The following is a 20,974-nucleotide window of genomic DNA, read 5'->3' as shown; positions in this document are numbered from 1 at the left end:
GACTCTGACCACTATCTGGTGATGGTTAACCTGCGCCCAAAACTCTCCGTCGGCAACAACGTACGGATCCGACGGCCGCCCTGGTACGACCTAGAACGGCTCAAACAACCGGATGTCGCAGTGGCATACGCGCAGCAACTCGAGGCTGCATTACCGGAAGAGGGTGAGCTGGATGAAGCTCCTCTTGAGGACTGCTGGAGAACAGTGCAGGCAGCCATCAACAATGCAACTGAGACCATCGTTGGGTACGTGGGATGGAGTCGACGGAACGATTGGTTCGACGAGGAATGTAGGCAGATTCTGGAGGAGAAGAACGCAGCGCGGGCGGTCATGCTGCAGCAAGGGACCGGACCAGAGGCGCGTCCACGTTCGCAACCATGGGTAGGACAAACGTTGGCAAATATTTTTGCATAGTGAAGCAAAGAAAAATGTTAACCCTGAACTGGAAATTGAAAGTTACATTTTGGTCGGCTTTGAGTTGAGTTGAGGAAATTGTACTGTTTTCCAGCGTTCTAACGATATTATAATGCAATTTTTTCGCTCAACAGAAAAAAAAACACATAAACCTTAGAAGACTGCCTAGTTTTTTTTTAACAAAATCTCTTGAGAGAATAAGAAAATATGAATTTGATTATTCATAGCAAGTATGTATTTTCTCATGATTAATTCTAGCAATTTCATCAGAAATTTATTCATGTATTTGCCCAAACATTCAGATATTACTCCGGAAATTTAAAAAAGTATATATTTAGTGATTATTTCCACGAATTTTCCTATGGAATTTCTCCAAGAATTATATGAAAGATACTTTAAAAATTCAACATGGATTTTCCAAGAGAAACTACAGAAATGGACATTCTTCGAAGATTATTTCAAAAATCATCTGAATTTCTCTAAAATTTATTTGCTATATTTTTAAAGAAAGTCCTAACTCCTCCAAGATTTTATTCATAGATTTCCCTGGGACATCTTCCAATATTCCCGGTCAAACATCTTCTAAATTTCAATCAATAGCGTTACCAGAAATTTCAAGAAATTCCTTTTAAAATTGTTTTTCAGGATTTACATAAGATTTCTCTAAAGATATCTTCAGCATTTGCTTCAGAGGTTCCATCTAAAATTTGTAAGGAAATTTATCCAGTAATTCGTTGAGATTTTCTTAAGTAAAGGCTGGTTTGCTGATGACAAGAAAAGTAATCGTTTATCTCAATGCGTGGAAAATTTACTTCCAAATATGCTTAAGAAAAGGACATTTTTTTGATCGCTATATGCAGTTTTGAAGAAATGTCATTTCAAATGGGCCTCTCTGTAGGAAATTTCTTGACCCATTCAGTCAAAGGATTTCTTTACTATTCTTGAGCGAAACAGCATACTTAGCTACTTCTTGAAAGTTTTTTTTTCAGAAATTTTTCCAGGATAGTTTCTAGGGAAATGCCTAGGATTTTTTCTGGAAAATAAACCCGTGTGTTATTTTTTAAAGTAAGTCCTGGAATAACTTCTGTTAAAACTGGGATGAGTTTTAAAGTCACCTTTCATGAACAAGGTTCTCCGAAATAACTTCTGGGGAAGATCAGAAAGATTTCCTAAATAATTTGCCAAGATAATCGAAAAAAATTGAATATCGGGATAGTATTCCTCAGTATTTTGAAAAGAAATTTTTCGAAAAACAGACAGAATCTCTAAAGAAATGTATGTAGGAATAATCGAAAGAAATATTGGGAAATTTTCTGTAGTATTAACTGGTGGGAATATTTGAACAAATTTTTGAAGAATGCATTGACATTTGATGAGAAACTTTTTTATAAATGCTTGGTAAAATTGGTTGTTTTAAGGACCCGTCAAGGAATTTTCGATCGAGGAAATTACTGGAGATAGTAGCTTTGGAGTTCTTATGGATTTCCTGGATCAAATTCTAGAGAAATTCTTTTAAGCATCCTTTGAAAAATCGCATGAAGAATTTCTGGGAGATTCGATGGAAAAATTTCTAGAAGTATTTCTCAAGAGATCCCTGTAGGAAATCCTGAAAGTATACTAAAAAAATCACTATGATAAATCCTACAGCTTTTCTTCGGGGAATCTAAGACGCAATTCTTGAAGAGTCTGTTAAACCTGTTATAGTCTCCGAAGGTTTCTTGGTGCCTGTACATTTTTTCATCAGGATTCAATACATGCAGAGTAAGGAAAAAGATTCTTTAGAGACTATTTTCGATTAAATAGATACTTTAGAGATCTTCCTTTAAAACACACACAGACTTTTTAGTGATTTGCAATAAAACAGAGACCGAGTCTCTAAAAAGAAACCTCATTCCAGTGCTGCCTTTGGCATTACTCATTAGATCAACTTTTGTTATCGTCCATTAAAAAATATGAATATCCTTTTTATATATATCCTTTTTAAAAACTTTATTTAATAAAATAATATAACAAAAAATAGTCCAAATTGCTTGCCTTTGCAACCTGTGAGGTTACTAATTTCCTCATCTATTTCTAGATAATAAATGGATGAACAGCGAAAATTCTGTGAATTTGTGTAGTTTTTTTTTGTTTACATCGAAAGTGCAAAGCTGGCTAATCGCAAAAGTTTTCAGGAGAAACTAAACATGTTTGAAAAATGTTTCATCTTGCAGAAACTCCATCAAATACCTTATCGTATCTTACGACGTTGGTTGAGTTTTATGTATATTGGCGCGGTTCGCCACCGTCAGAACCACAACGATCCTGTTGTGAGCGAAAAGTGAGCTTTTTTCACCAGTGTTGTACAAAATACAACAGCGCGACGACTGAAGTGTTAAGTTAATTTTCAATCTTTCTGCTGAACTTGTTTATTTTATCGTGGGTAGGACAATTCTTTGACTGTCCTACCCAGGTGTTATCGTGCGTAGGACATGTCCTACCTGTCCTACCCACTTCCCGCGCCACTGGACCGGACAGAACGTGGAGCTTTATAGACGGAAACGGCAACAGCAGACCCGCCTCTTTCGGGAGAAAAAATGCCGCCTGGAGGAGACGGAGTGCGAGGAGATGGAACAGCTGTGCCGGTCTCAAAAAACACGTAAGTTCTATCAGAAGCTCAACGCATCCCGGAACGGCTTCATGCCGCGAAGCGAGATGTGCAGGGATAAGGATGGGAGCATTTTGACGGACGAGTGTGAGGTGATCGAAAGGTGGAAGCAACACTTTGACGAACATCTGAATGGCGCTGAGAGCACAGACAATGCAGGCCGGGACAACGGAGGAAATGCCTTCGTCGGTACTGCGGAGGATGGAAACCAACCATCCCCCACTTTGAGGGAGGTTAAGGATGCCATTCTACAGCTCAAGAACAATAATGCTGCTAGTAAGGATGGTATCGGATCTGAACTCATAAAGATGGGCCCGGAGAGACTGGCCATTTGTCTGCACTGGCTGATAGGCACAATCTGGAAAACGGAACAGCTACCGGAGGAGTGAAAGGAAGGGGTTATATGCCCCATCTACAAGAAAGGCGACCAGTTAGATTGTGAGAACTTTCGAGCGATCACCATTCTAAATGCGGCCTACAAAGTAGTATCCCAGATCATCTTCCGTCGTTTGTCACCTGTAGTAAACGAGTTCGTGGGAAGTTATCAAGCCGGCTTCGTTGATGGCCGATCGACAACGGACCAGATCTTTACTGTACGACAAATCCTCCAAAACTGTCGTGAATACCAGGTCCCAACGCATCACCTTTTCATCGATTTCAAGGCGGCATACGATAGTATCGATCTCGTAGAGCTATGAAAAATCATGGACGAGAACAGCTTTCCCGGGAAGCTCACGAGACTGACAAGAGCGACGATGGAGGGTGTGCAAAATTGTGTGAAGGTTCCAGTTCGTTTGGATCATGCTGGGGACTACGACAAGGTTATGGACTTTCGTGCCTGTTGTTCAATATTGCGCTAGATGTTAGCTGGTGGGGTCGAGCGCGACAGGTCTCGCCTAGGTAGCAGTGTTACGATAGACGGGGATACATTCGAGGTGGTCGACGAGTTTGTCTACCTTGGATCCTTGCTGACGGCTGACCACAACGTTAGCCGTGAAATACGGAGGCGCATCATCAGTGGAAGTCGGGCCTACCATGGCCTCCACAAGAAGCTGCGGTCAAAAAAGATTCCCACCCGCACCAAATGTATCATGTACAAAACGCTCATAAGGCCGGTAGTTCTCTACGGGCATGAAATGTGGACGATGCTCGAGGAAAACTTGCAAGCACTTGAAGTTTTCGAACGACTTAGGACGATTTTTGGCGGTGTGCAGGAAAACGGTGTGTGGCGGCGAAGGATGAACCATGAGCTTGCCCAACTCTACGGCGAACCCAGTATCCAGAAGGTGGCCAAAGCTGCAAGGATACTATGGGCTGGGCATGTTGCAAGAATGCCGGACAGCAACCCGGAAAAATGGTGTTCGCGTCAGATCCAGTTGGTACAAGAAGGCGTAGAGCGCAGCGAGCTAGGTGGGCGGATCAAGTGCGTATCGATTTGGCGAGCGTGGAGCAGAACCGAGGATGGAGAGATGCGGCCACGAACCGAGTATTGTGGCGTGAAATTGTTGATTCAGTGTTATCTTTTTAGATGTCCACTAAATAAATGAATGAAGGAATCCCAAATTTCTGAATATGTTTTGGTAGATGCTAGGAAATTTTCCAATATTAAGATATTCCAATCCGTTATTGAATGACGTTATTGAACATGTTACTCTGATCATTGAACACTAATCTGAGAAGCAGACTCTATCCCAGTGAGGACGTAACGTCAAGAAGAAGATGAAGCCTATATACCAGATTAAGAATATCTGGTGTATAGCGATGAACTCAAATGTCATTAGAATCTTCCATCCTCGCAGTTACACCAAAACCCTGTGATTATGCTTTGTACTAATACCATTCGCTCTTCACTTTTGACATTTCTTAACCAAAGCTGATTGTTACCTTCTACCAGCGACGAAGGTGACCTCAAAAGCCTCATCGCCATATTACCGGAATTTAAACTGATGATGGTGGGATGACCGTTTATCACACCATATGTCGGTTAACCCCTTTCCATCAGTCTCTCTCTCTCTCTCGCTGGGTGGTAGAGAGGCTCCGGTATACGAAACCACTAACTGCTGCCACATCCACTTCGTATCCTCCATCACAATCAAAACCGATATTATAACCTGACTCGGTATGATTTTAATAGACGATGGGAAATTGGTTCCCTGTAATTACTTGGCAGAACCGTGCGTGAAAGAGTCTGGTCCTTGGAATAATTATACAATTTATCGGAAATTGAAAAGAAGAAATAAAATTGATGATGAAGGGTTCCACAACCATTTAGGGGCTCTCGGAAAGGACAATGCACAGTGGGACGGATTGAGGTTTTAGGAGGAAAGATGGAACTCACGCCTTCAATTGTGATTTTACGTAAAAATAATGTTCTACAAAGTTGTTTCTAATATAAAAACAATTTTTTTGGTCGGAACGAAAATTAGGGTGGCCCTATGTTAAAAAAGATAACCATTAAAACTTTTTTATTTTACGGAATATTGATATAGTTTGTTCTACAAAGTTGAAGATCGGAAAATTTCAAGCTGATTTGATACAAAAAGTTTTTTCCTAGCTCGAAAATTGACCGTTTTAGAGTATTTTTCGCTATTGATGTAGGGTGGCCCATTAAAAAAATGTTTTTTTTTTTGTGTTTAATTTTTATTATTTCAAGTTTCTTAGTAAAATTGTCTTCCCATTACTTTCAAGACTAATTGAAACGCAAACATAAAAGATATAGCTAATGGAAACAAATAGATACAAGAGTATTTTCGTAATGAAAATTGGGTCCTAAAATGTTTAATGAAATCTTGTTTTTATTTAATGACACGAAAGAGCATGTTACTGCAACTATTTTAGCAATTTTTTCCGCTCAAATAACGGCTATATTATATTTAAACTTTAATTTAAAAATTGGGTCCATAAATGAACCTTGACACTTTTGATCATGTTTGAAGTTTGCTTAATCGACAAAAACACCACACGGCTTTTAGTTTTAACACTGGGGTTGTTCCTATCTGACATTTCGGAAAGCAAAATACACCCAAACACGGACACGGAAAGCAAAATACACCCAAAATTTGAGTTTAAGCCAAGGAGTGTGACAAAATCTAAAAAAATATTTTTTGGGCTTAAACAAAAGAAAGACATTAAAAAATTGAGTAAACATGTGTTTTTGACCTAAACTTAAGCGTTTGGCACTAAAATTGGGACAGGCCTTTAGGACCCTATTTAATTTAGTTACTTGGCCATAAAGTATCATCGATACTTATACATACGATATACGAATGCAAAATGAAAAATATGGCAAAGAAAGCTCTCAGTTTATAACTGTGGAAGTGCTCCTAACAACAATAACCTGAGAAGTATGATCTGTTCCAGTAGGGACGCGATGCCAAAAAAAAAAGAATATTGATACAATTTTTTTCTGATGAATAGTTAAAGACTTTTTGATAACCAAAAAAAACATGTTCATATGTTTGTATAGTTGGGAAAACAAAATGAATTGTGTTGACGTGACGATAGTGTTTGTCAGCTTAAAAATGTGAATAATCGTATTATACTTCGGCGGATCTGTTTGCTAATGATATGACTGGTTCATATATTAATAACCGTTACTAACAGATTTTTGAAGGAACTCCCAAATTTACCATAATGTTCAATTTTCAGGCATGGCTATCTCTAAATTATAGCCTTAATTAATCAAAACATCTACACATGATCAAATAATGCATATAGTTATTCTTCTTAATCTAGCCTTGAAAGTCAGTGTCATAATCAGAAATCGTACTCTCGTAATATACCGTTCCAGATACGATATATCTCCTACGGTGGAGAAATTACTAGTAATTTGTCGGTGGACGAATTATTAGTAAATGAGCATTCGTTACTTCCAATCAGAATGTTTCAATTCCCAGAACAGAAGTTCAATTCCCAGAACAGAAGTATTCGGAAGTTTGGGATGAGCCATGTCAGGAAATTCAACCGTGAAGTAAATTTAGAAGATATTTTCAAAAAAACTTTTCTCCTTATTTGTATTGCTGAGCTCCTTTGACTCTTTTCGGAAGTACGTATATAAGAATATGAAATAAGTTAGTTTTTTATTCCGATTTAATGCCGAAAAATAATAATTGTCATGCAAAAAAAAATCTCTTTTTGCCCCAACTACATTTACATGTAAAAAAACGTTTGTTTTTCATGAAAAATGTTTATAACAATTCACCGACAAAATTGTATAGGCCTTGAAATATGCGTCTCAATCGTCTAAAGATGAAGGAATGACAACTTTGGGGCTGTCCATTTATTACGTAAGACATTTTTCGGGGTTTTTCAACCCCCCCTCTCCCCATAGTAAGATTTTTTGTATGAAAATTAAAAATAAATTGTATGGCGCGTAAGAAATCTCAGACCCCCCCCTCCCCCCATAAACCCTTACGTAATTAATGGATCGCCCCTTTGATAAGATATCTAAATATAAAAAATAATATAACACAAAAACCTATTTTTGAAGGGCCACCCTACATGAATAGCGAAAAATGCTCTAAAACGGTCAATTTTTGAGCTTAGAAAAAATTTTTTTTATCAAATCAGCTTAAAATTCTCCGATCTTCAACTTTGTAGAATAAGCTATGTCAATATTCCTTAAAATAAAAAAGTTTTAATGGATATCTTTTTTTACATAGGGCCACCCTAATTTTCGTTCCGACCAAAAAAATTGTTTTTATTTTAGAAACAACTTTGTAGAACATCATTTTTACGTAAAATCGCAATTGAAGGCGTGAGTTCCATCTTTCCTCCTAAAACCCCTATCCGTCCCACTGTGCAATGGTTAACTGCCGGTTGAAAGATCGTTTAAGGAGGCTTCCGTGCTGTTCCGGCGGATTCGGGGAAAGGGTTGAAGTTTTTGTTAAGTAGGTGACTGACCTCAGATGAACCACGTTGAGTCATCTCCACTCTAACGTTTCTTCGCAGAGAAACCGATCCGCTAAACTTTACGATGATTTACGAGTTGGATTTCTAACCATCTATGGGCGTAGTTAGAGGGAGCAGGGGTAAGATTTTTTTTTAATGATCATAAAATTGCTTTCGTCCAAGCAGTCGTCTTAAAATTACACTAATGGTATCACTAGGCGATTCTTTGCATATTCTTCAGGAAATTTATTCAGTCATTTCTCCTGTGAGAGTTAGTGTTTTTCAAGGCAGCATTTTGGGACCAATATTATACAATATTTTCGCATCTGACCTACCTGAGTTTCTTCAAGGATCTCAAAAATTTTTGATTGTGGATAACACAGGCCTCTCAGCCAAAGCACGAAGCCTGCGTATCATCTGTTGTAGATTGCACAAAAATTTGGATAGTTTTGCTACATACTTTGGTGAATTTGTGAATGTCTTTGAGGTCGTTCATCCTTCCCCTGATAAAATTCTTTGCTACGTCCATGTAACCATTCCTCGCCTTCCAACTCGGATTCATGAAAAAATACACAAACAGAACGCACGCATCGGAATCCCAAACAAAGCCTCCCCCTAATTAGAATAAATTAAGAAATTTGAATAATTTTTCACCACACTCGTTACCGCACGCATCTGATTTGTGTGATTACGTTTCTGATTTGAATTGAGAACCGCCAAAGTGGCTCACGTGCACACGGACGGATTCTCTCTCTCCGAGAGTTGTTGCGTCGAAAGGTGTTGGACCGCCTCCACGTCCTCACTTCGTCACTCCTCTGTCGGCCTTATCGCCAACCATTCGCTCGTTTCTTTTCCGCACTTGCTTACACTTTTAATTGTTTCACGGCTAATTTACATGCTAATTTAATTAGTTCATATTTATAAGCAAAAGTTCTTGCTTGTTTGATTTTTTTTGTTTTGCTTCGTCGACGAAGTTGCTGTTGCCGGATTGCTGCGGAGATTACCCGTAATTTAGGCGCGTAACGAGACTTGTTATTTTTGCTCCCGTCCATTCGTCGCCGGTTAGACACGGATTTGGTCCGAACAAGCCTCCACGAATCGATTGGCGGCAGATTGCGTTTTGCGCTTCGGCTTCGGCAGTGGAGAATTGCACACATTAGTCCTCATAATTCCACGCGATAAACGGAATCGTTTTTCAATGCATCTGATATTAAAACATGAGGCTAATTGCTGCCGATGTTGTTCCCTTTATTGCAGGTCCGATCTCGGTCGATCGATTCCCGGAAGGAGACGATGACGTAGATGTTGACGTGGAACAGTGTAGTGATTCGGAAACACCTTCCCGTGCCTCCCACAGGGCTTCACAGTCTCGGGCAACGGGGACGCCTTCGGACGAGGAACGACTGACGCCGGAACCTGCCACGGTAAGATTTTGGGGGAGAGTTGATCCAAGGAGTTCAACAATATATTGACCATTGGTGCTTTGCTTTACTCTGCAGACCAAACACAATATCGTGGGCACCTGCAATTCGGATGATCTACGTCCGGTGCAGTGCCATCTGGAAACGAAAGAACTTTGGGATAAGTTCCACGATCTGGGAACGGAGATGATCATCACCAAAACGGGACGGTAAGTGTTGTTACCTTAATTATGTGAGTTTTTTAGCTATGCATGATTAGACTGGCCCTTAAACAAAAAAGTTGTAAAATATAGATATGTGCCTTAGGGTAAGACAAAAGGTCTCGCAAAATTTCAACTCAATTGGTTGTGCCACCAGCTGGCGCATTCAATTCGAAGTCTGAATGGGATATTTGTTTCAAATACAGGTCGGACTCGGTTATCCGGAGTATCGATTTTTTTTTTCACTCCGGATAATCGAATCACTAAGAAAAAAATATAATTCTTCTATAAAAAAACTTAAATACTATCTTTTTTCGTTGTTTTATTTATATGATGCGGTGGCGTAGCCAGAAATTATTTCTAGGAACAGTAGGGGTCTTTACAAGAAAATAAAATTTTTGATCAGCATACACATAAAACCACTTTTTCAAACCCCCCTTTTCTTAAATAAGTTCAAAACTACAAAACGTAACTGATTCATATTACGGATAGCTTCAAATTCCGGGCACTCTACTTTGGTAAACATTTCACACGAAATCCACATTTCACAAGGATTTCACACTTTTCACAAGGATCCTTTTAATAAGCTTTTTCCATAAAAATCTATGCAAACTTATAATGTTCAAATGCCTTAGACGTCTCTTTAGTGGCTTCACAACTTCATCTGATGGTTTGACTTTTCTATCAATGATTTCCAAGAGCTATCCGGAATTTGCATCAAAGTGTCCAGCATTTGAGAGAAAAGTAAGGAAGCGTCCGGAATAAGAATCATGAAAAGGCCAAACATTTCGATTTATTTTAAAATTATTCAAGTTGCGGAAGCGTGTTCTGTATTCACCGTTCGAAAGTTAAGGGTTTCCGACGCTCGCTAACGCTGAGAAATAATACAGAATGATTTATTTAGTATGCTCTATGCTCAGTAGGGCGGTTCAAGATTTAAAAATGTTTGAAAAAACAACTTCCCATATCTTTCTTACCATCCTTAGCATAAAAATAGTGTTCTGTGAAATTTTCAGCATTCTAGGTGGTGATTTAAAGGTGGCCCAGAGACAAAGTAGGTTTATATGGAAATTACTATGGAGAAATTTTGAGAAATGTTCCAAACACGCTAGTACTGTAATGTAAGTACAAACTTATTATCCACTAGTAAAAACTAATTCTTCAAACCATAATAAAGGAATTTGCAGAAGAGAGAAATTCAATCCGACGGATAGCAGAAGAGATATTCATGAGTTTGTTTGCTATTATTAAGGTTAATATGGAATTATAGCCCTGCAAACATGTACAAAAATCCCAAACAAAATTTGCTCAAAAGGAATTTGTTTCTTCAGCAACATCCTTCTTTAAGGTTTAAAGTATGAGTTTTTAATATGGGAGGAAAAGTTTCTACTACTAGCGTGTTTGAAACATTTCTCAAAATTTCTTCATAGTAATTTCCATATAAACCTACATTGTCTTTGGGCCACCTTTAAATCACCACCTAGAAAGCGGAAAATTTCACAGGACACTATTTTTATGGTAAGGATGGTAAGGAAGATATGGGAGTTTAGATTTTCAAACATTCTATATTTTGAACAGCCCTAATGCTCAGTTATACTCAGGCTTGATAGAAACTCCTCTGCGTGGCAAAGAGGAGGCGATTTTGCCGTTTTCCCGAGGAGAAAAAACTGAACTCAAAATTTTCAACACAGATTCTCAAGCGGTTCGAGTAAAAGTGCAAAAAATTGCGAGGATTTTTTCAGAAACTCTCTGTCTCTTGTTGCGATGCTCACCTTTACTCACGCTTCAAAAAAACTCTTGAGTCTGCCACCCGAACAAACAGTCCTCGGGGAGTTGTGAGAACACCGTTTTTTATGGAATTTTACTCTGTTATGTTTTGTGCTGCATCTTCCTAGGCTTATTTTTCGTTGCCTCTCTGCTTAGCATTTTTTCGCTCCCTCGCAAAGAAGCAAAGACAGCACGCTGCTCTAGAGTATTTCACTGAACTCGAATGATGTTGAGGAGCATTATCAAGCCTGGTTATACTTCACTAAGGCCTTAAGTGTCCGCAATATGAATCAAAACGGTATATAGGAAAATAAGAATGTTAATGTCGTTAAGAGAGTAGCCATGTTTTGTAACATAGAGTGGTATTCCAACAATTCAGAGTTTTATCAAAAACAAATGTGTATTTTAACGAATTCTTTTATTTCTTCTTCCAAAATTTTGAAACGGTTTTTTTTATAATTTTTATATACATATACGTTGAAAATTCACCGTATGATGGCTTTTGGAATCAGTTGGTTAAACTTTTTCTAGAGTTATATCAGGAATAGCTCTTTACTACCTTCTAGAGATTCATCCATAAACTCCTGAAGTTTTATACTAATGTTTCCTTGTATTATTTGCAAATCGTGTGAATCGTATGCTCAAGAAAAACAACCAAAAAGATTTCTAAGAGTTTTCTTTGAAGATAAGTGTTTTTGAGTATTTCTTGTTGTTTTTTTTTTTGTATCAGCTCTTGAAGATTGTAGTTGGATTTTTCTTACTTATCTATCTTATATCATAGCTTTCATTTTGAGCTTCAGGCTTGAGCTTGAGCTTGGGCTAGGGGGAGGCATAGACGTAGCATTTAGAAACTATCCCACAGTAGACCGGATATACGCTTGCATCTACGCTTGCATCATGCGGGAAGATATGGGTGTAAGGGTTCATTCATAAATTCTATAACGCTAAAAATGTATGAGCTGTAACATTTTGAGGACACTCATCCACCTCCTTAAGCGTTATGAAATTTGTAAACAGGCTCTGAGGTTTTTTTATGACAGAGAGGCAATCTATTGATAAGCAGATTGCCTATGTTTCAGGCGTAAGGAAAGGCGTGCTATAATGATTGAAGAGAACCGTAGGGAGACGGTTTCTTGTCCATCTCTGGTTCTAGCGTTTGCTATGAACGAATAGTTTTTAAGTGTGATAGATTATGAGTAGATTAAAGAAGCAAGTGACAGATACAACTACAAAATACAAGGAAAGGAACGGGCCTGGGATTGAACCCATGATTTTCTGCTCAGGAAGCAGAAGCGGTAGGCTTTAGACCGCCAACCCCGCCTTCTATATCATAGCTTTCCTTTTAAATGCTTTCCAGGTGTTTGACTTTAAAGTCATTTTCAAGTTCTTCTTATCTAGTTATTCTAAATTAAACGAGGTCGGTTTTAAAATGGTAACCACTTTATAAGCAGAAGATGATGAGTTTAATCCTAGGTCTGTCCATTTCCCTTTATCCTGTAATTTTATCTATCTAATACATGCTTGTATCTCCCACTCTGCATCTGTAACACGTAAGGGGATGGTACACAAATTATGTCACACCAAATTTTGACTTTTTCGACCCCCTACCGGTAATGCTTTTTGTATGAGTCCTCCAAAAATTTTGTCACGCTGTGCCTTACCCCCTCTCCCCTTGGAGCTAAACTCTAAGATGCCATTAGGAATCTTGGAAAGCCCGAAATGCCGGTAATAGTAGGAACAATAACGCTTACAATTACGTACTGAAAAGTAGGTGAAAAATGAGAATCGCGTATGTGGTTTGATATAAAATTCAACTAGTCAGATGTCATGCGAAATTAAAACAGTAATGAAAATTGTGGAACACTGTCACGCATTTTCATATACACATACTTGTCAAGCCAGTTGAGCCTAATCGCAAATTCAGTTTCATTATTTTTGGTGTGATATTTCTCTTTCTTTGTATCATCTCAAACAATACATTCATTTTATCTAGGTGTTCCGTGTTCGTAAACACTGTCATTCTAATTAAATTAACTCGTTACGCGTGGTAAAGATGAACAAATTATGGGTGAAATTATGGAAAAAAAAATCCACGTGCTCGACTGGGATTTGAACCCTGGACACTTGTATGCTAGACGAGCGCTTCACCAACTAAGCTACCAAGTCACTTGGTGATCCAATAACTGAGTTGGTTACAAGTTCAGAATTCAAATCCCCACAGACCACGCAGACCCCGAGGAGGAAAGAATAACTCGCAATAACTTATGCATACCGTAAAACGGGGTATCTTTGATAATGCGGGTAACTTTGATAGTGCGTAACCCACCACATACTAAACGAAATATCATAATTTCTGTAAATCGGTTAAGCAAAACGAATGCAAAACTGAAGAATATTAGTATGACACTCCATATAAGAGCTGTTTTCATTTGAATCGAGACCATTTAAGGCTTTTTACACGAATATTAAAAATTGACACAATTTTAGCATTTTTGAAACGCTTACAAACAATCTGTTGTACGATCACTATTTGATGTACTTTTGAATAGTTGGCCACTTAAATTTGGCATCCTAGTTATCATAGAACTTGAATACGGTCTCAAATCTCTTAGCGAAAAGCATTTTCACAAACTGGGACCATTTTTGTAATCTAAGTCAGAAATTTCCATATAACGTTAAACGCCTATAGGTATGCAATGCCCTACGAATGTTCGTTATTCATTCAATTTTGTTCGATGCATACTCCATTATCAAAGTTACCCCAAAACAGAAAACCGACTTTCGATTATATGAAAAATTATACATCCATTCAAATTAAATCTTTTGGCAATCTATCAACAGCAATCGATAGGTAGGATGCCAGTACTTGTTTTAAAAATATAAATCATAATTCTTTGAAACAGCATGCAAAAATATTCAAGTTTTCTTCGAAAAAACTATCAAAGTTACCCCGTTTTACGGTACCTTATTTTGGTATCATACCATAATTAGGTATTGTTCAGTTGTCAATACCTCATTTTGGTATTAAAATGGTATTTGAAAAAAATGTGTAAAACGTTTAAAAATACTTCATATTGGTATTCGATAGCAATTGGGGCCCAGATAGTCGAAGCGGTAAACGCGCAGCTATTCATCAAGACCAAGCTGAGGGTCGTGGGTTCGAATCCCACCGGTCGAGGATCTTTTCGGGTTGGAAATTTTCTCGACTTCCCAGGGCATAGAGTATCTTCGTACCTGCCACACGATATACGCATGCAAAAATGGTCATTGGTACAGTAAGCTCTCAGTTAATAACTGTGGAAGTGCTCATAACAACACTAAGCTGAGAAGCAGGCTCTGTTCCAGTGGTGACGTAATGCCAAAAAGAAGAAGATGAGGACAGCTGGAGGTATTGAAATACTTATATATGAAAACCCATCACGTATTATTTAGGTATTACAATACCTGATCTTATCATCAGCTTGGTATTTGTAGAATATGCAGGAGGTATTATTTGAGGTATTTTAACTCCTACACACTTCGAAAAAATCATGTGATTTTACGTCTTTTGGATGCACATAAAAGAAGCGAGCCAAATGACATGAATTTATGTCACATTTCAAATACCATAGCGTCTGATTCGGGAAATGCCGATCATAGTGATATCGTTTTTGCGTCCTTTAACGTGTAATATTACATTTTTTGTTAAATACATCTTCAAGGACACATTTTTGTGTTGTTTTATCATTTACATCATGTGTCATTCAGTCATACTATGAATTACGTCCACAGTAATTTCCATTATTTTTAAGAGTGTATGCAGGGCTCATTCATACCTCATTCAGGTTGTAAGTATTGGATATTATCTGGTATGGAATACCTCAATTTGGTATTCAGTAGTTATTTCCTTCTGCTTGGGACCCCTTTCATAACCCATATCCATCCATCTCATTTTACTACACACGCGGGCAGATCAATTGTCTTTCAGAACTTCTATTACTCTTTATTAACTAAAACACATTCGGGTTGGACCTATTTACTAACGGGTATTAAGGGAAACTATCATGGCCATGAAAAAGGTTTCCACGTACCTGCGCAGGATTTTCGGTGACTCGATGACGTCTGACGTATCCGGCGGTTGTCGGAGAAGGACGGCCGTCGTTAGATCGCTCCTCGGAGCAATGGCGGGAACGTTGCTTGTCCGCTGACGCTGCTGTAATGGCGGCAGCGACGAAGGGTCTGAGCTCGGGGAGTATGGCCGAATTAACGTTGCGGAGGAGGTGGAGGCTGGAGGGAAGGCTTCCGATTTGGTCTTCTTCGAGAGCCGCAACGACGGATTGTCGTGCTTCCCGGGGTTTGACCGCCTTTTCAGGGTCGAGACCAACGTACCTTCGCACGGCTTTGCCTTGGGGGCTCTGACCGCACGCGATGAAATGAACCCGTCACCTTCAGATTTGGTCCGATCCGGCGTACGATAATTGGCGACGTACGGGGATCGCGCTCTCGGACTCCGTTCACCGGGGTTGTAGCGTAAGGTGAACTAACGACGGTTTTTGGCGACCGTCGGAGAACTTCGTTCGAAGGGTTGACGAACTTCACCTCCCTCCGTTTGACTACCTTATAGGCGGGCCTTAGTGGATCCCGAGCTCAAATGTTTGACGATGATGGCGTCGGAAACGCCACGGGTAAACCCCAAATTGACTCCACTTGTCGAAACTCTCAACCAGCCCGTAATACAAAAAAGCGCCTAAGCGCTTTTTGTACGAATAATCTCAAGCACGAATAGAAGATTCGCGGGACCACGGTCAAAACGACCGGAAACACGTACAATTTACTTCGGTACGTTATCGAAGGGCACAGAATAGAAAATTCACAAACGAACTAGAAAACCGCGATAACTTCTAATCTCCAGCCTTGTATAGAACGAAATGCACGAGCTTAAGTCATTTTTCCTTAAAGAAACCTACATTAAACAATCCCCTTTTTGTCTACAGAATCGCGCCAACGAATCTTTCGAATGGCGATCTTAGCGCTTCTGTAGGTTCGTCAAGATGGTGTATATGAGTTACATATATTCAGGAGCCATTACTGCACTCACTACGTCTTTTTATGGCATACATTTAGCCTAGACACAAACCAATTACATACAGTTTCTATTTCACGTTCCCATGAGGCAAAGTCAAAATGAGAATTCAAAACTCAATCCAAGATACTTTTCGTCGATGTTTACAAATTTTATTTAACAATTTCAAACTATAAATTTACTTAAAAAGAGAAAAACGTCAAACCGTTTTTATGTTACTTCAATTTAATCTAAAATTCAAATATTATCTTGAAATCAACGAATTCAAAGCAAAATTATTTTGCTTAAAAAGAAAAAAAACGTCCCAACGTTACAATTATTATACATAATAACGAAGACAATTAACTTAGGAAGTACAGACAATTTTCAAAAGAAGAGAGAATATACTATGAAAGCAACCAAAATATTTTGTGAATATAAGGAATATTAAATTAATACCAATCACACTTCAAAAATACAATTAGAAACAACATCCAATTTTAAAAGAAGGCAGAACAACTATGGAAACAAAAAAAAAATCGATAAATTGAGTCAAATTTGATCATAAAACATAGTATATTTGTAAGAGCAGCTTATCTTAAACGGTTTTGTTACTTTTCCCCAAATTTCAATTCCCCGAACGTCAGTTCCCCGAATACCAACGCCCTGAATAACCCGTTTCCCCGAATATCCTAGTTCCCCGAAAAGTTTTTAGCTCTCATAATTGTCATAACTTTTTGCGTCTTTACTCAATTGACGATTCTGTCAGGTTTAACCGTCCTCGGCATTTGTGGCAATATGTGTCTAATCCTAATGACCTTATAATCTATAATATCTCATTTTTTTTTATTGCCTAACTGCATCGCTTTTCGAAGAAACGGGCCATTCGGGGAAATGGCTTTCGATGAAAAGTAGCACAATCTTGTTAAACAGTTTTTTCCACTTAAGATTTTGGTCGGGTCTGGCTATGACCCACGTAGTTGTTTATTTTGGATTTTCAAGACCACTTCCTTCCCCCTTCGTGTTCTTTTGTCCATACAAACGTTTTGAAATTGGTATGGATATATCACCAGGTGGTATATGGATGCCCACTTAGATGGTTTGCCTGAGGCAAGAAAAGCAAACACACGCCTTTGAAAAGTTTTTTTTTTTGATCCTAAGTCCGATTTCATTCACTTGAGATCCAGGGATTCGAAGCATTGGGCATTTGAATCAATTCGGTAGGTGCATTTTTTAACGACCAAAAAAAACTAAATAAAACCAAATTTATTTTTTTCCGCCAATAAAAAATGCATAAAACTGATTCTGGGGAATGTCCTATTCTGGAGAATGGATTTGAATATTTTTTTATGGTAAAAAATTGAAGCTGCTAGTAGAGGGGTTAAAATCTTCATATTTATTAGAAAACGGAAATTGTGTATCTTCGGGTAATATAGTAATATCGTGAGGTAACAAATTGCGGTTAACCACGGTTCGAGAGTTTTTCTCAAGACCATTCAGTGTCTATTGAGGATAGCAATACGATTCTCAAGCCACGTATCCAAATTATTTGGAAGAAACTGAAGCTCTCTAGGTCAATTGTCAGGATATGTTCATTTTTACGAATGTTTCGGACTTTCCGGAGTAACATAAAGTTGCCGTTCATGACTATTCAAAATCTTACAAAGGCAACGATAGTAATTGGTAGCTCATCACTGCTAGTTATTTGTAGAAAATTGCATTCGTGAATTTTTGGAATAAATTGCAGCTCTCTAGGTCAACTTCCAGGAAATGTTCACTTTTCCGGATGTTCCGGATCTTCCGGAGGCCCAAGAAATGACCATTCGAAATCATACCGAGGCCACGATGGTAAATTAATTTCAAGCTAATCACTGCACGTCGTTTTGAAAATCTCAGCTCTCTAAGAAAATTTTCAGAGTATCTTCAGTTTTGCGGATTTTCCGGATCTTCCGGAGGACTATAAAGAGGCCTTGACCGCAATCGGTTGCCCACGATTAAACAATACTACCCGGGGATTCATAATTTCCGTTTTCTGTTAAATTTGAGGTGTTTAAACAGCATATGCAACTAAAAGCCTTTGAATTGTATGTAGTGAAAACCAACAACATATTATATTTCATTTGCCGTAGCAGTTCAAAACTTATGCAGGTTATTTGAGGTCTTCTGCCTATAAGAGGAAAAATTTTTCTTCTTCTTTTTTAAAAGACAATTTACACCGTCTTCACTTAAAGGCTGCACAGACTGAACGATCTCTTACATTAGACAACGCACAACGCGGAACACCCAGTAGCCCATTGATGAATTTTCCGTTTGACGAAAAATTTCCACCGACTGGAGCGGGAATCGAACACACTCTTCGTGGCACAATATGCCTAAACCGCTGATGCCAGTAGCCGCACGGCCACGAAGCCCGGCTTCTACCTGTATTTCTTTACAAAAATTGTATATTACTTTACTTTTTATACAACGTCGTCGTTTTTGGATATTATTTCGCAATTAAGCCTATCTAGCAAAAAAAAAATCGTTAAAAATCGTTCCCGTGTAGTTATAATCCTGTTGTGGCTGGAATGTTGAATAGAATATTTACGCAAAATGGTGAGGGCAATACTCGGCGGAAAACTAGACGTAAACATCAAGAGTAGTACCAGATGTACAAACAAACAAATTTTATTATGCAAAATAAATACGGCAGACTTTGGTGGGTTGGTCACATAGTGAGAAAATCGAAAAGTAAGCTGTAAATTAATAATATTCAGCATTGCATGTTCGTTTATCGAACGAAACATCAATTGTATATTAGAATCTATTTCTTAGATTTCATTCTATTGAACTAAGCTCAATGGTTTAAGCCATGTAAGAACATACTTAAGCCACTTTGGTATGTTTAGTCAGTTGTAAATAATTTTAATTATAACAATCTTAACAATTATATACTAGTTGAGAACAGTTTGGCCAACTTTTTGGGCGTTTTTGTATGTTTTTTTTAGTGCTATGGCAAAATTTTAATAAGGATTATTTAGAAATTTTTGGTCAAAAAATTTAAATCAACATTTCTTGAGATTTCACCTAGGAATTTTTTCAAAACTTGGTCCAGAGATGCAGAATGACCTCAGAAATCGAGCCCTCAGATTTGATGGACATTTTTTTGCATTATAACAGTCTGTTGGGGCACCGTGGAATGTTATTACAAGTATTTTATATTGAGTAAGCTAATTTTCAATCATAGCTCATACCATATTCGACTTAACCAACCGAGATAAAGCTTTAAAACTGAAAAAAACTAAACTTTATTTCGAATTTATTAATGTTTATAAGGTAGAAAACAGGTAAGCGTTAGCGCTCTCAGGCCTTTTCGTTCTTCGGTCTTGTAAATTGGGATTCGTTTGTTCGAGTATCAGCGAGAAATTGTGTAACTTTTTAACAATTTTTAATGAGTCTGTTAATATTTAAGTGTGCTATATTGTGCTTTGTGCTCAGGGCTTAGAGCAGACCTGTCTAACATACAGCCCGCGAGGAGCTTGAAGACCCTTCTCATGTTGAATATTTCAATGCTAATTATGACAGCTTAAAATTCTTCAATTTGAGGCTTTCTAATTTTAAAGATTATCTACATTATGATTAGATCTTCCTACATTTGATTGATTTATTTTTCAAACATTAGTTTATATGGGGGACGGACCTGGTGTAGTGGTTAGAACACTCGCCTCTCACGCCGAGGACCTGGGATCGAATCCCATCCCCGACATAGTCACTTATGACGTAAAAAGTTATAGTGACGACTTCCTTCGGAAGGGAAGTAAAGCCGTTGGTCCCGAGATGAACTAGCCCAGGGCTAAAAATCTCGTTAATAAAGTCAAACCAAACCAACCATTAGTTTATATAGTTTTATGAGGATTAAAAGCAAGAAATCTCCCCAGTAGCTTTTCTTAGTATTAAGTGCATTAAAAGTTCAAACATATGTTTTCAACAAACAGTTGAAGGCCATACACAAATATAAGGTGAATACTCACTGACTCCTGAGCATGAATTTTTTACCTGAAAAAGATTGTAACAGATTGTATTAGGCTGATCTGCGGACAGGTTATTAGCTTGTTCAGTTTTGGAGAGAATTCTCTCATGAATTACAGGGAAAGCGTTAGCAGGATTCAGACTTTCTGATTTTGGGCGATAATAGGGTTTCATGAAATCCTAGTCATCACTGAATCCAGGACATTATTCTGTTGAAGATTCTCACACAACTTCAGAAGAATTTCTTATAAAATTCTGAGCTGGCCAGATTTCTTTAGATTGTAGAACACGCTTTTAAAATGAGGGTTATAACGGGATCTTGCAGTGCAATTTTTACAGAATTCTGCGCAGGATTCTCGCAAAATCCAGGATATCATACTTAGAAAACACTTTGGAGGATATAACACATAAAATCAAATAAAAATATGTCAGAATTATGAGGATTAATTTTCATAAAATTAAGATACTAATACGTTTTATGGGAGACTTTTGAATGGATTCTAGACTGAATTCTGACGAAATCTTTTCAACACAGTTTACAAATTACAAAGTCAGCTAGTATAAGATAATAAGGTATCCATTTTTC

The 20,974-nt window shown here is 38.1% G+C and overlaps 1 protein-coding gene across 1 annotated transcript in view; it reads left to right on the top strand.

Annotated features, from left to right (window-relative positions):
• The window catches only part of LOC5570445 (T-box protein H15), a 146,973-nt gene that overhangs the window by 29,140 nt on the left and 96,859 nt on the right, over positions 1-20,974 (top strand). The window contains exons 2-3 of the mRNA XM_021846195.1: positions 9,209-9,375; positions 9,451-9,581. Of these exons, the coding sequence (XP_021701887.1) occupies positions 9,209-9,375; positions 9,451-9,581 (298 nt within the window). The remainder of the gene's footprint in view (positions 1-9,208; positions 9,376-9,450; positions 9,582-20,974) is intronic.

The sequence above is a fragment of the Aedes aegypti genome, chromosome 2 (assembly GCF_002204515.2).
Source record: "Aedes aegypti strain LVP_AGWG chromosome 2, AaegL5.0 Primary Assembly, whole genome shotgun sequence".
NCBI classification, from domain to species: Eukaryota; Metazoa; Arthropoda; class Insecta; order Diptera; family Culicidae; genus Aedes; species Aedes aegypti.
The sequence above is the reverse complement of the archived record's forward strand: the minus strand, read 5'-3'. Positions and strand labels throughout refer to the sequence as shown.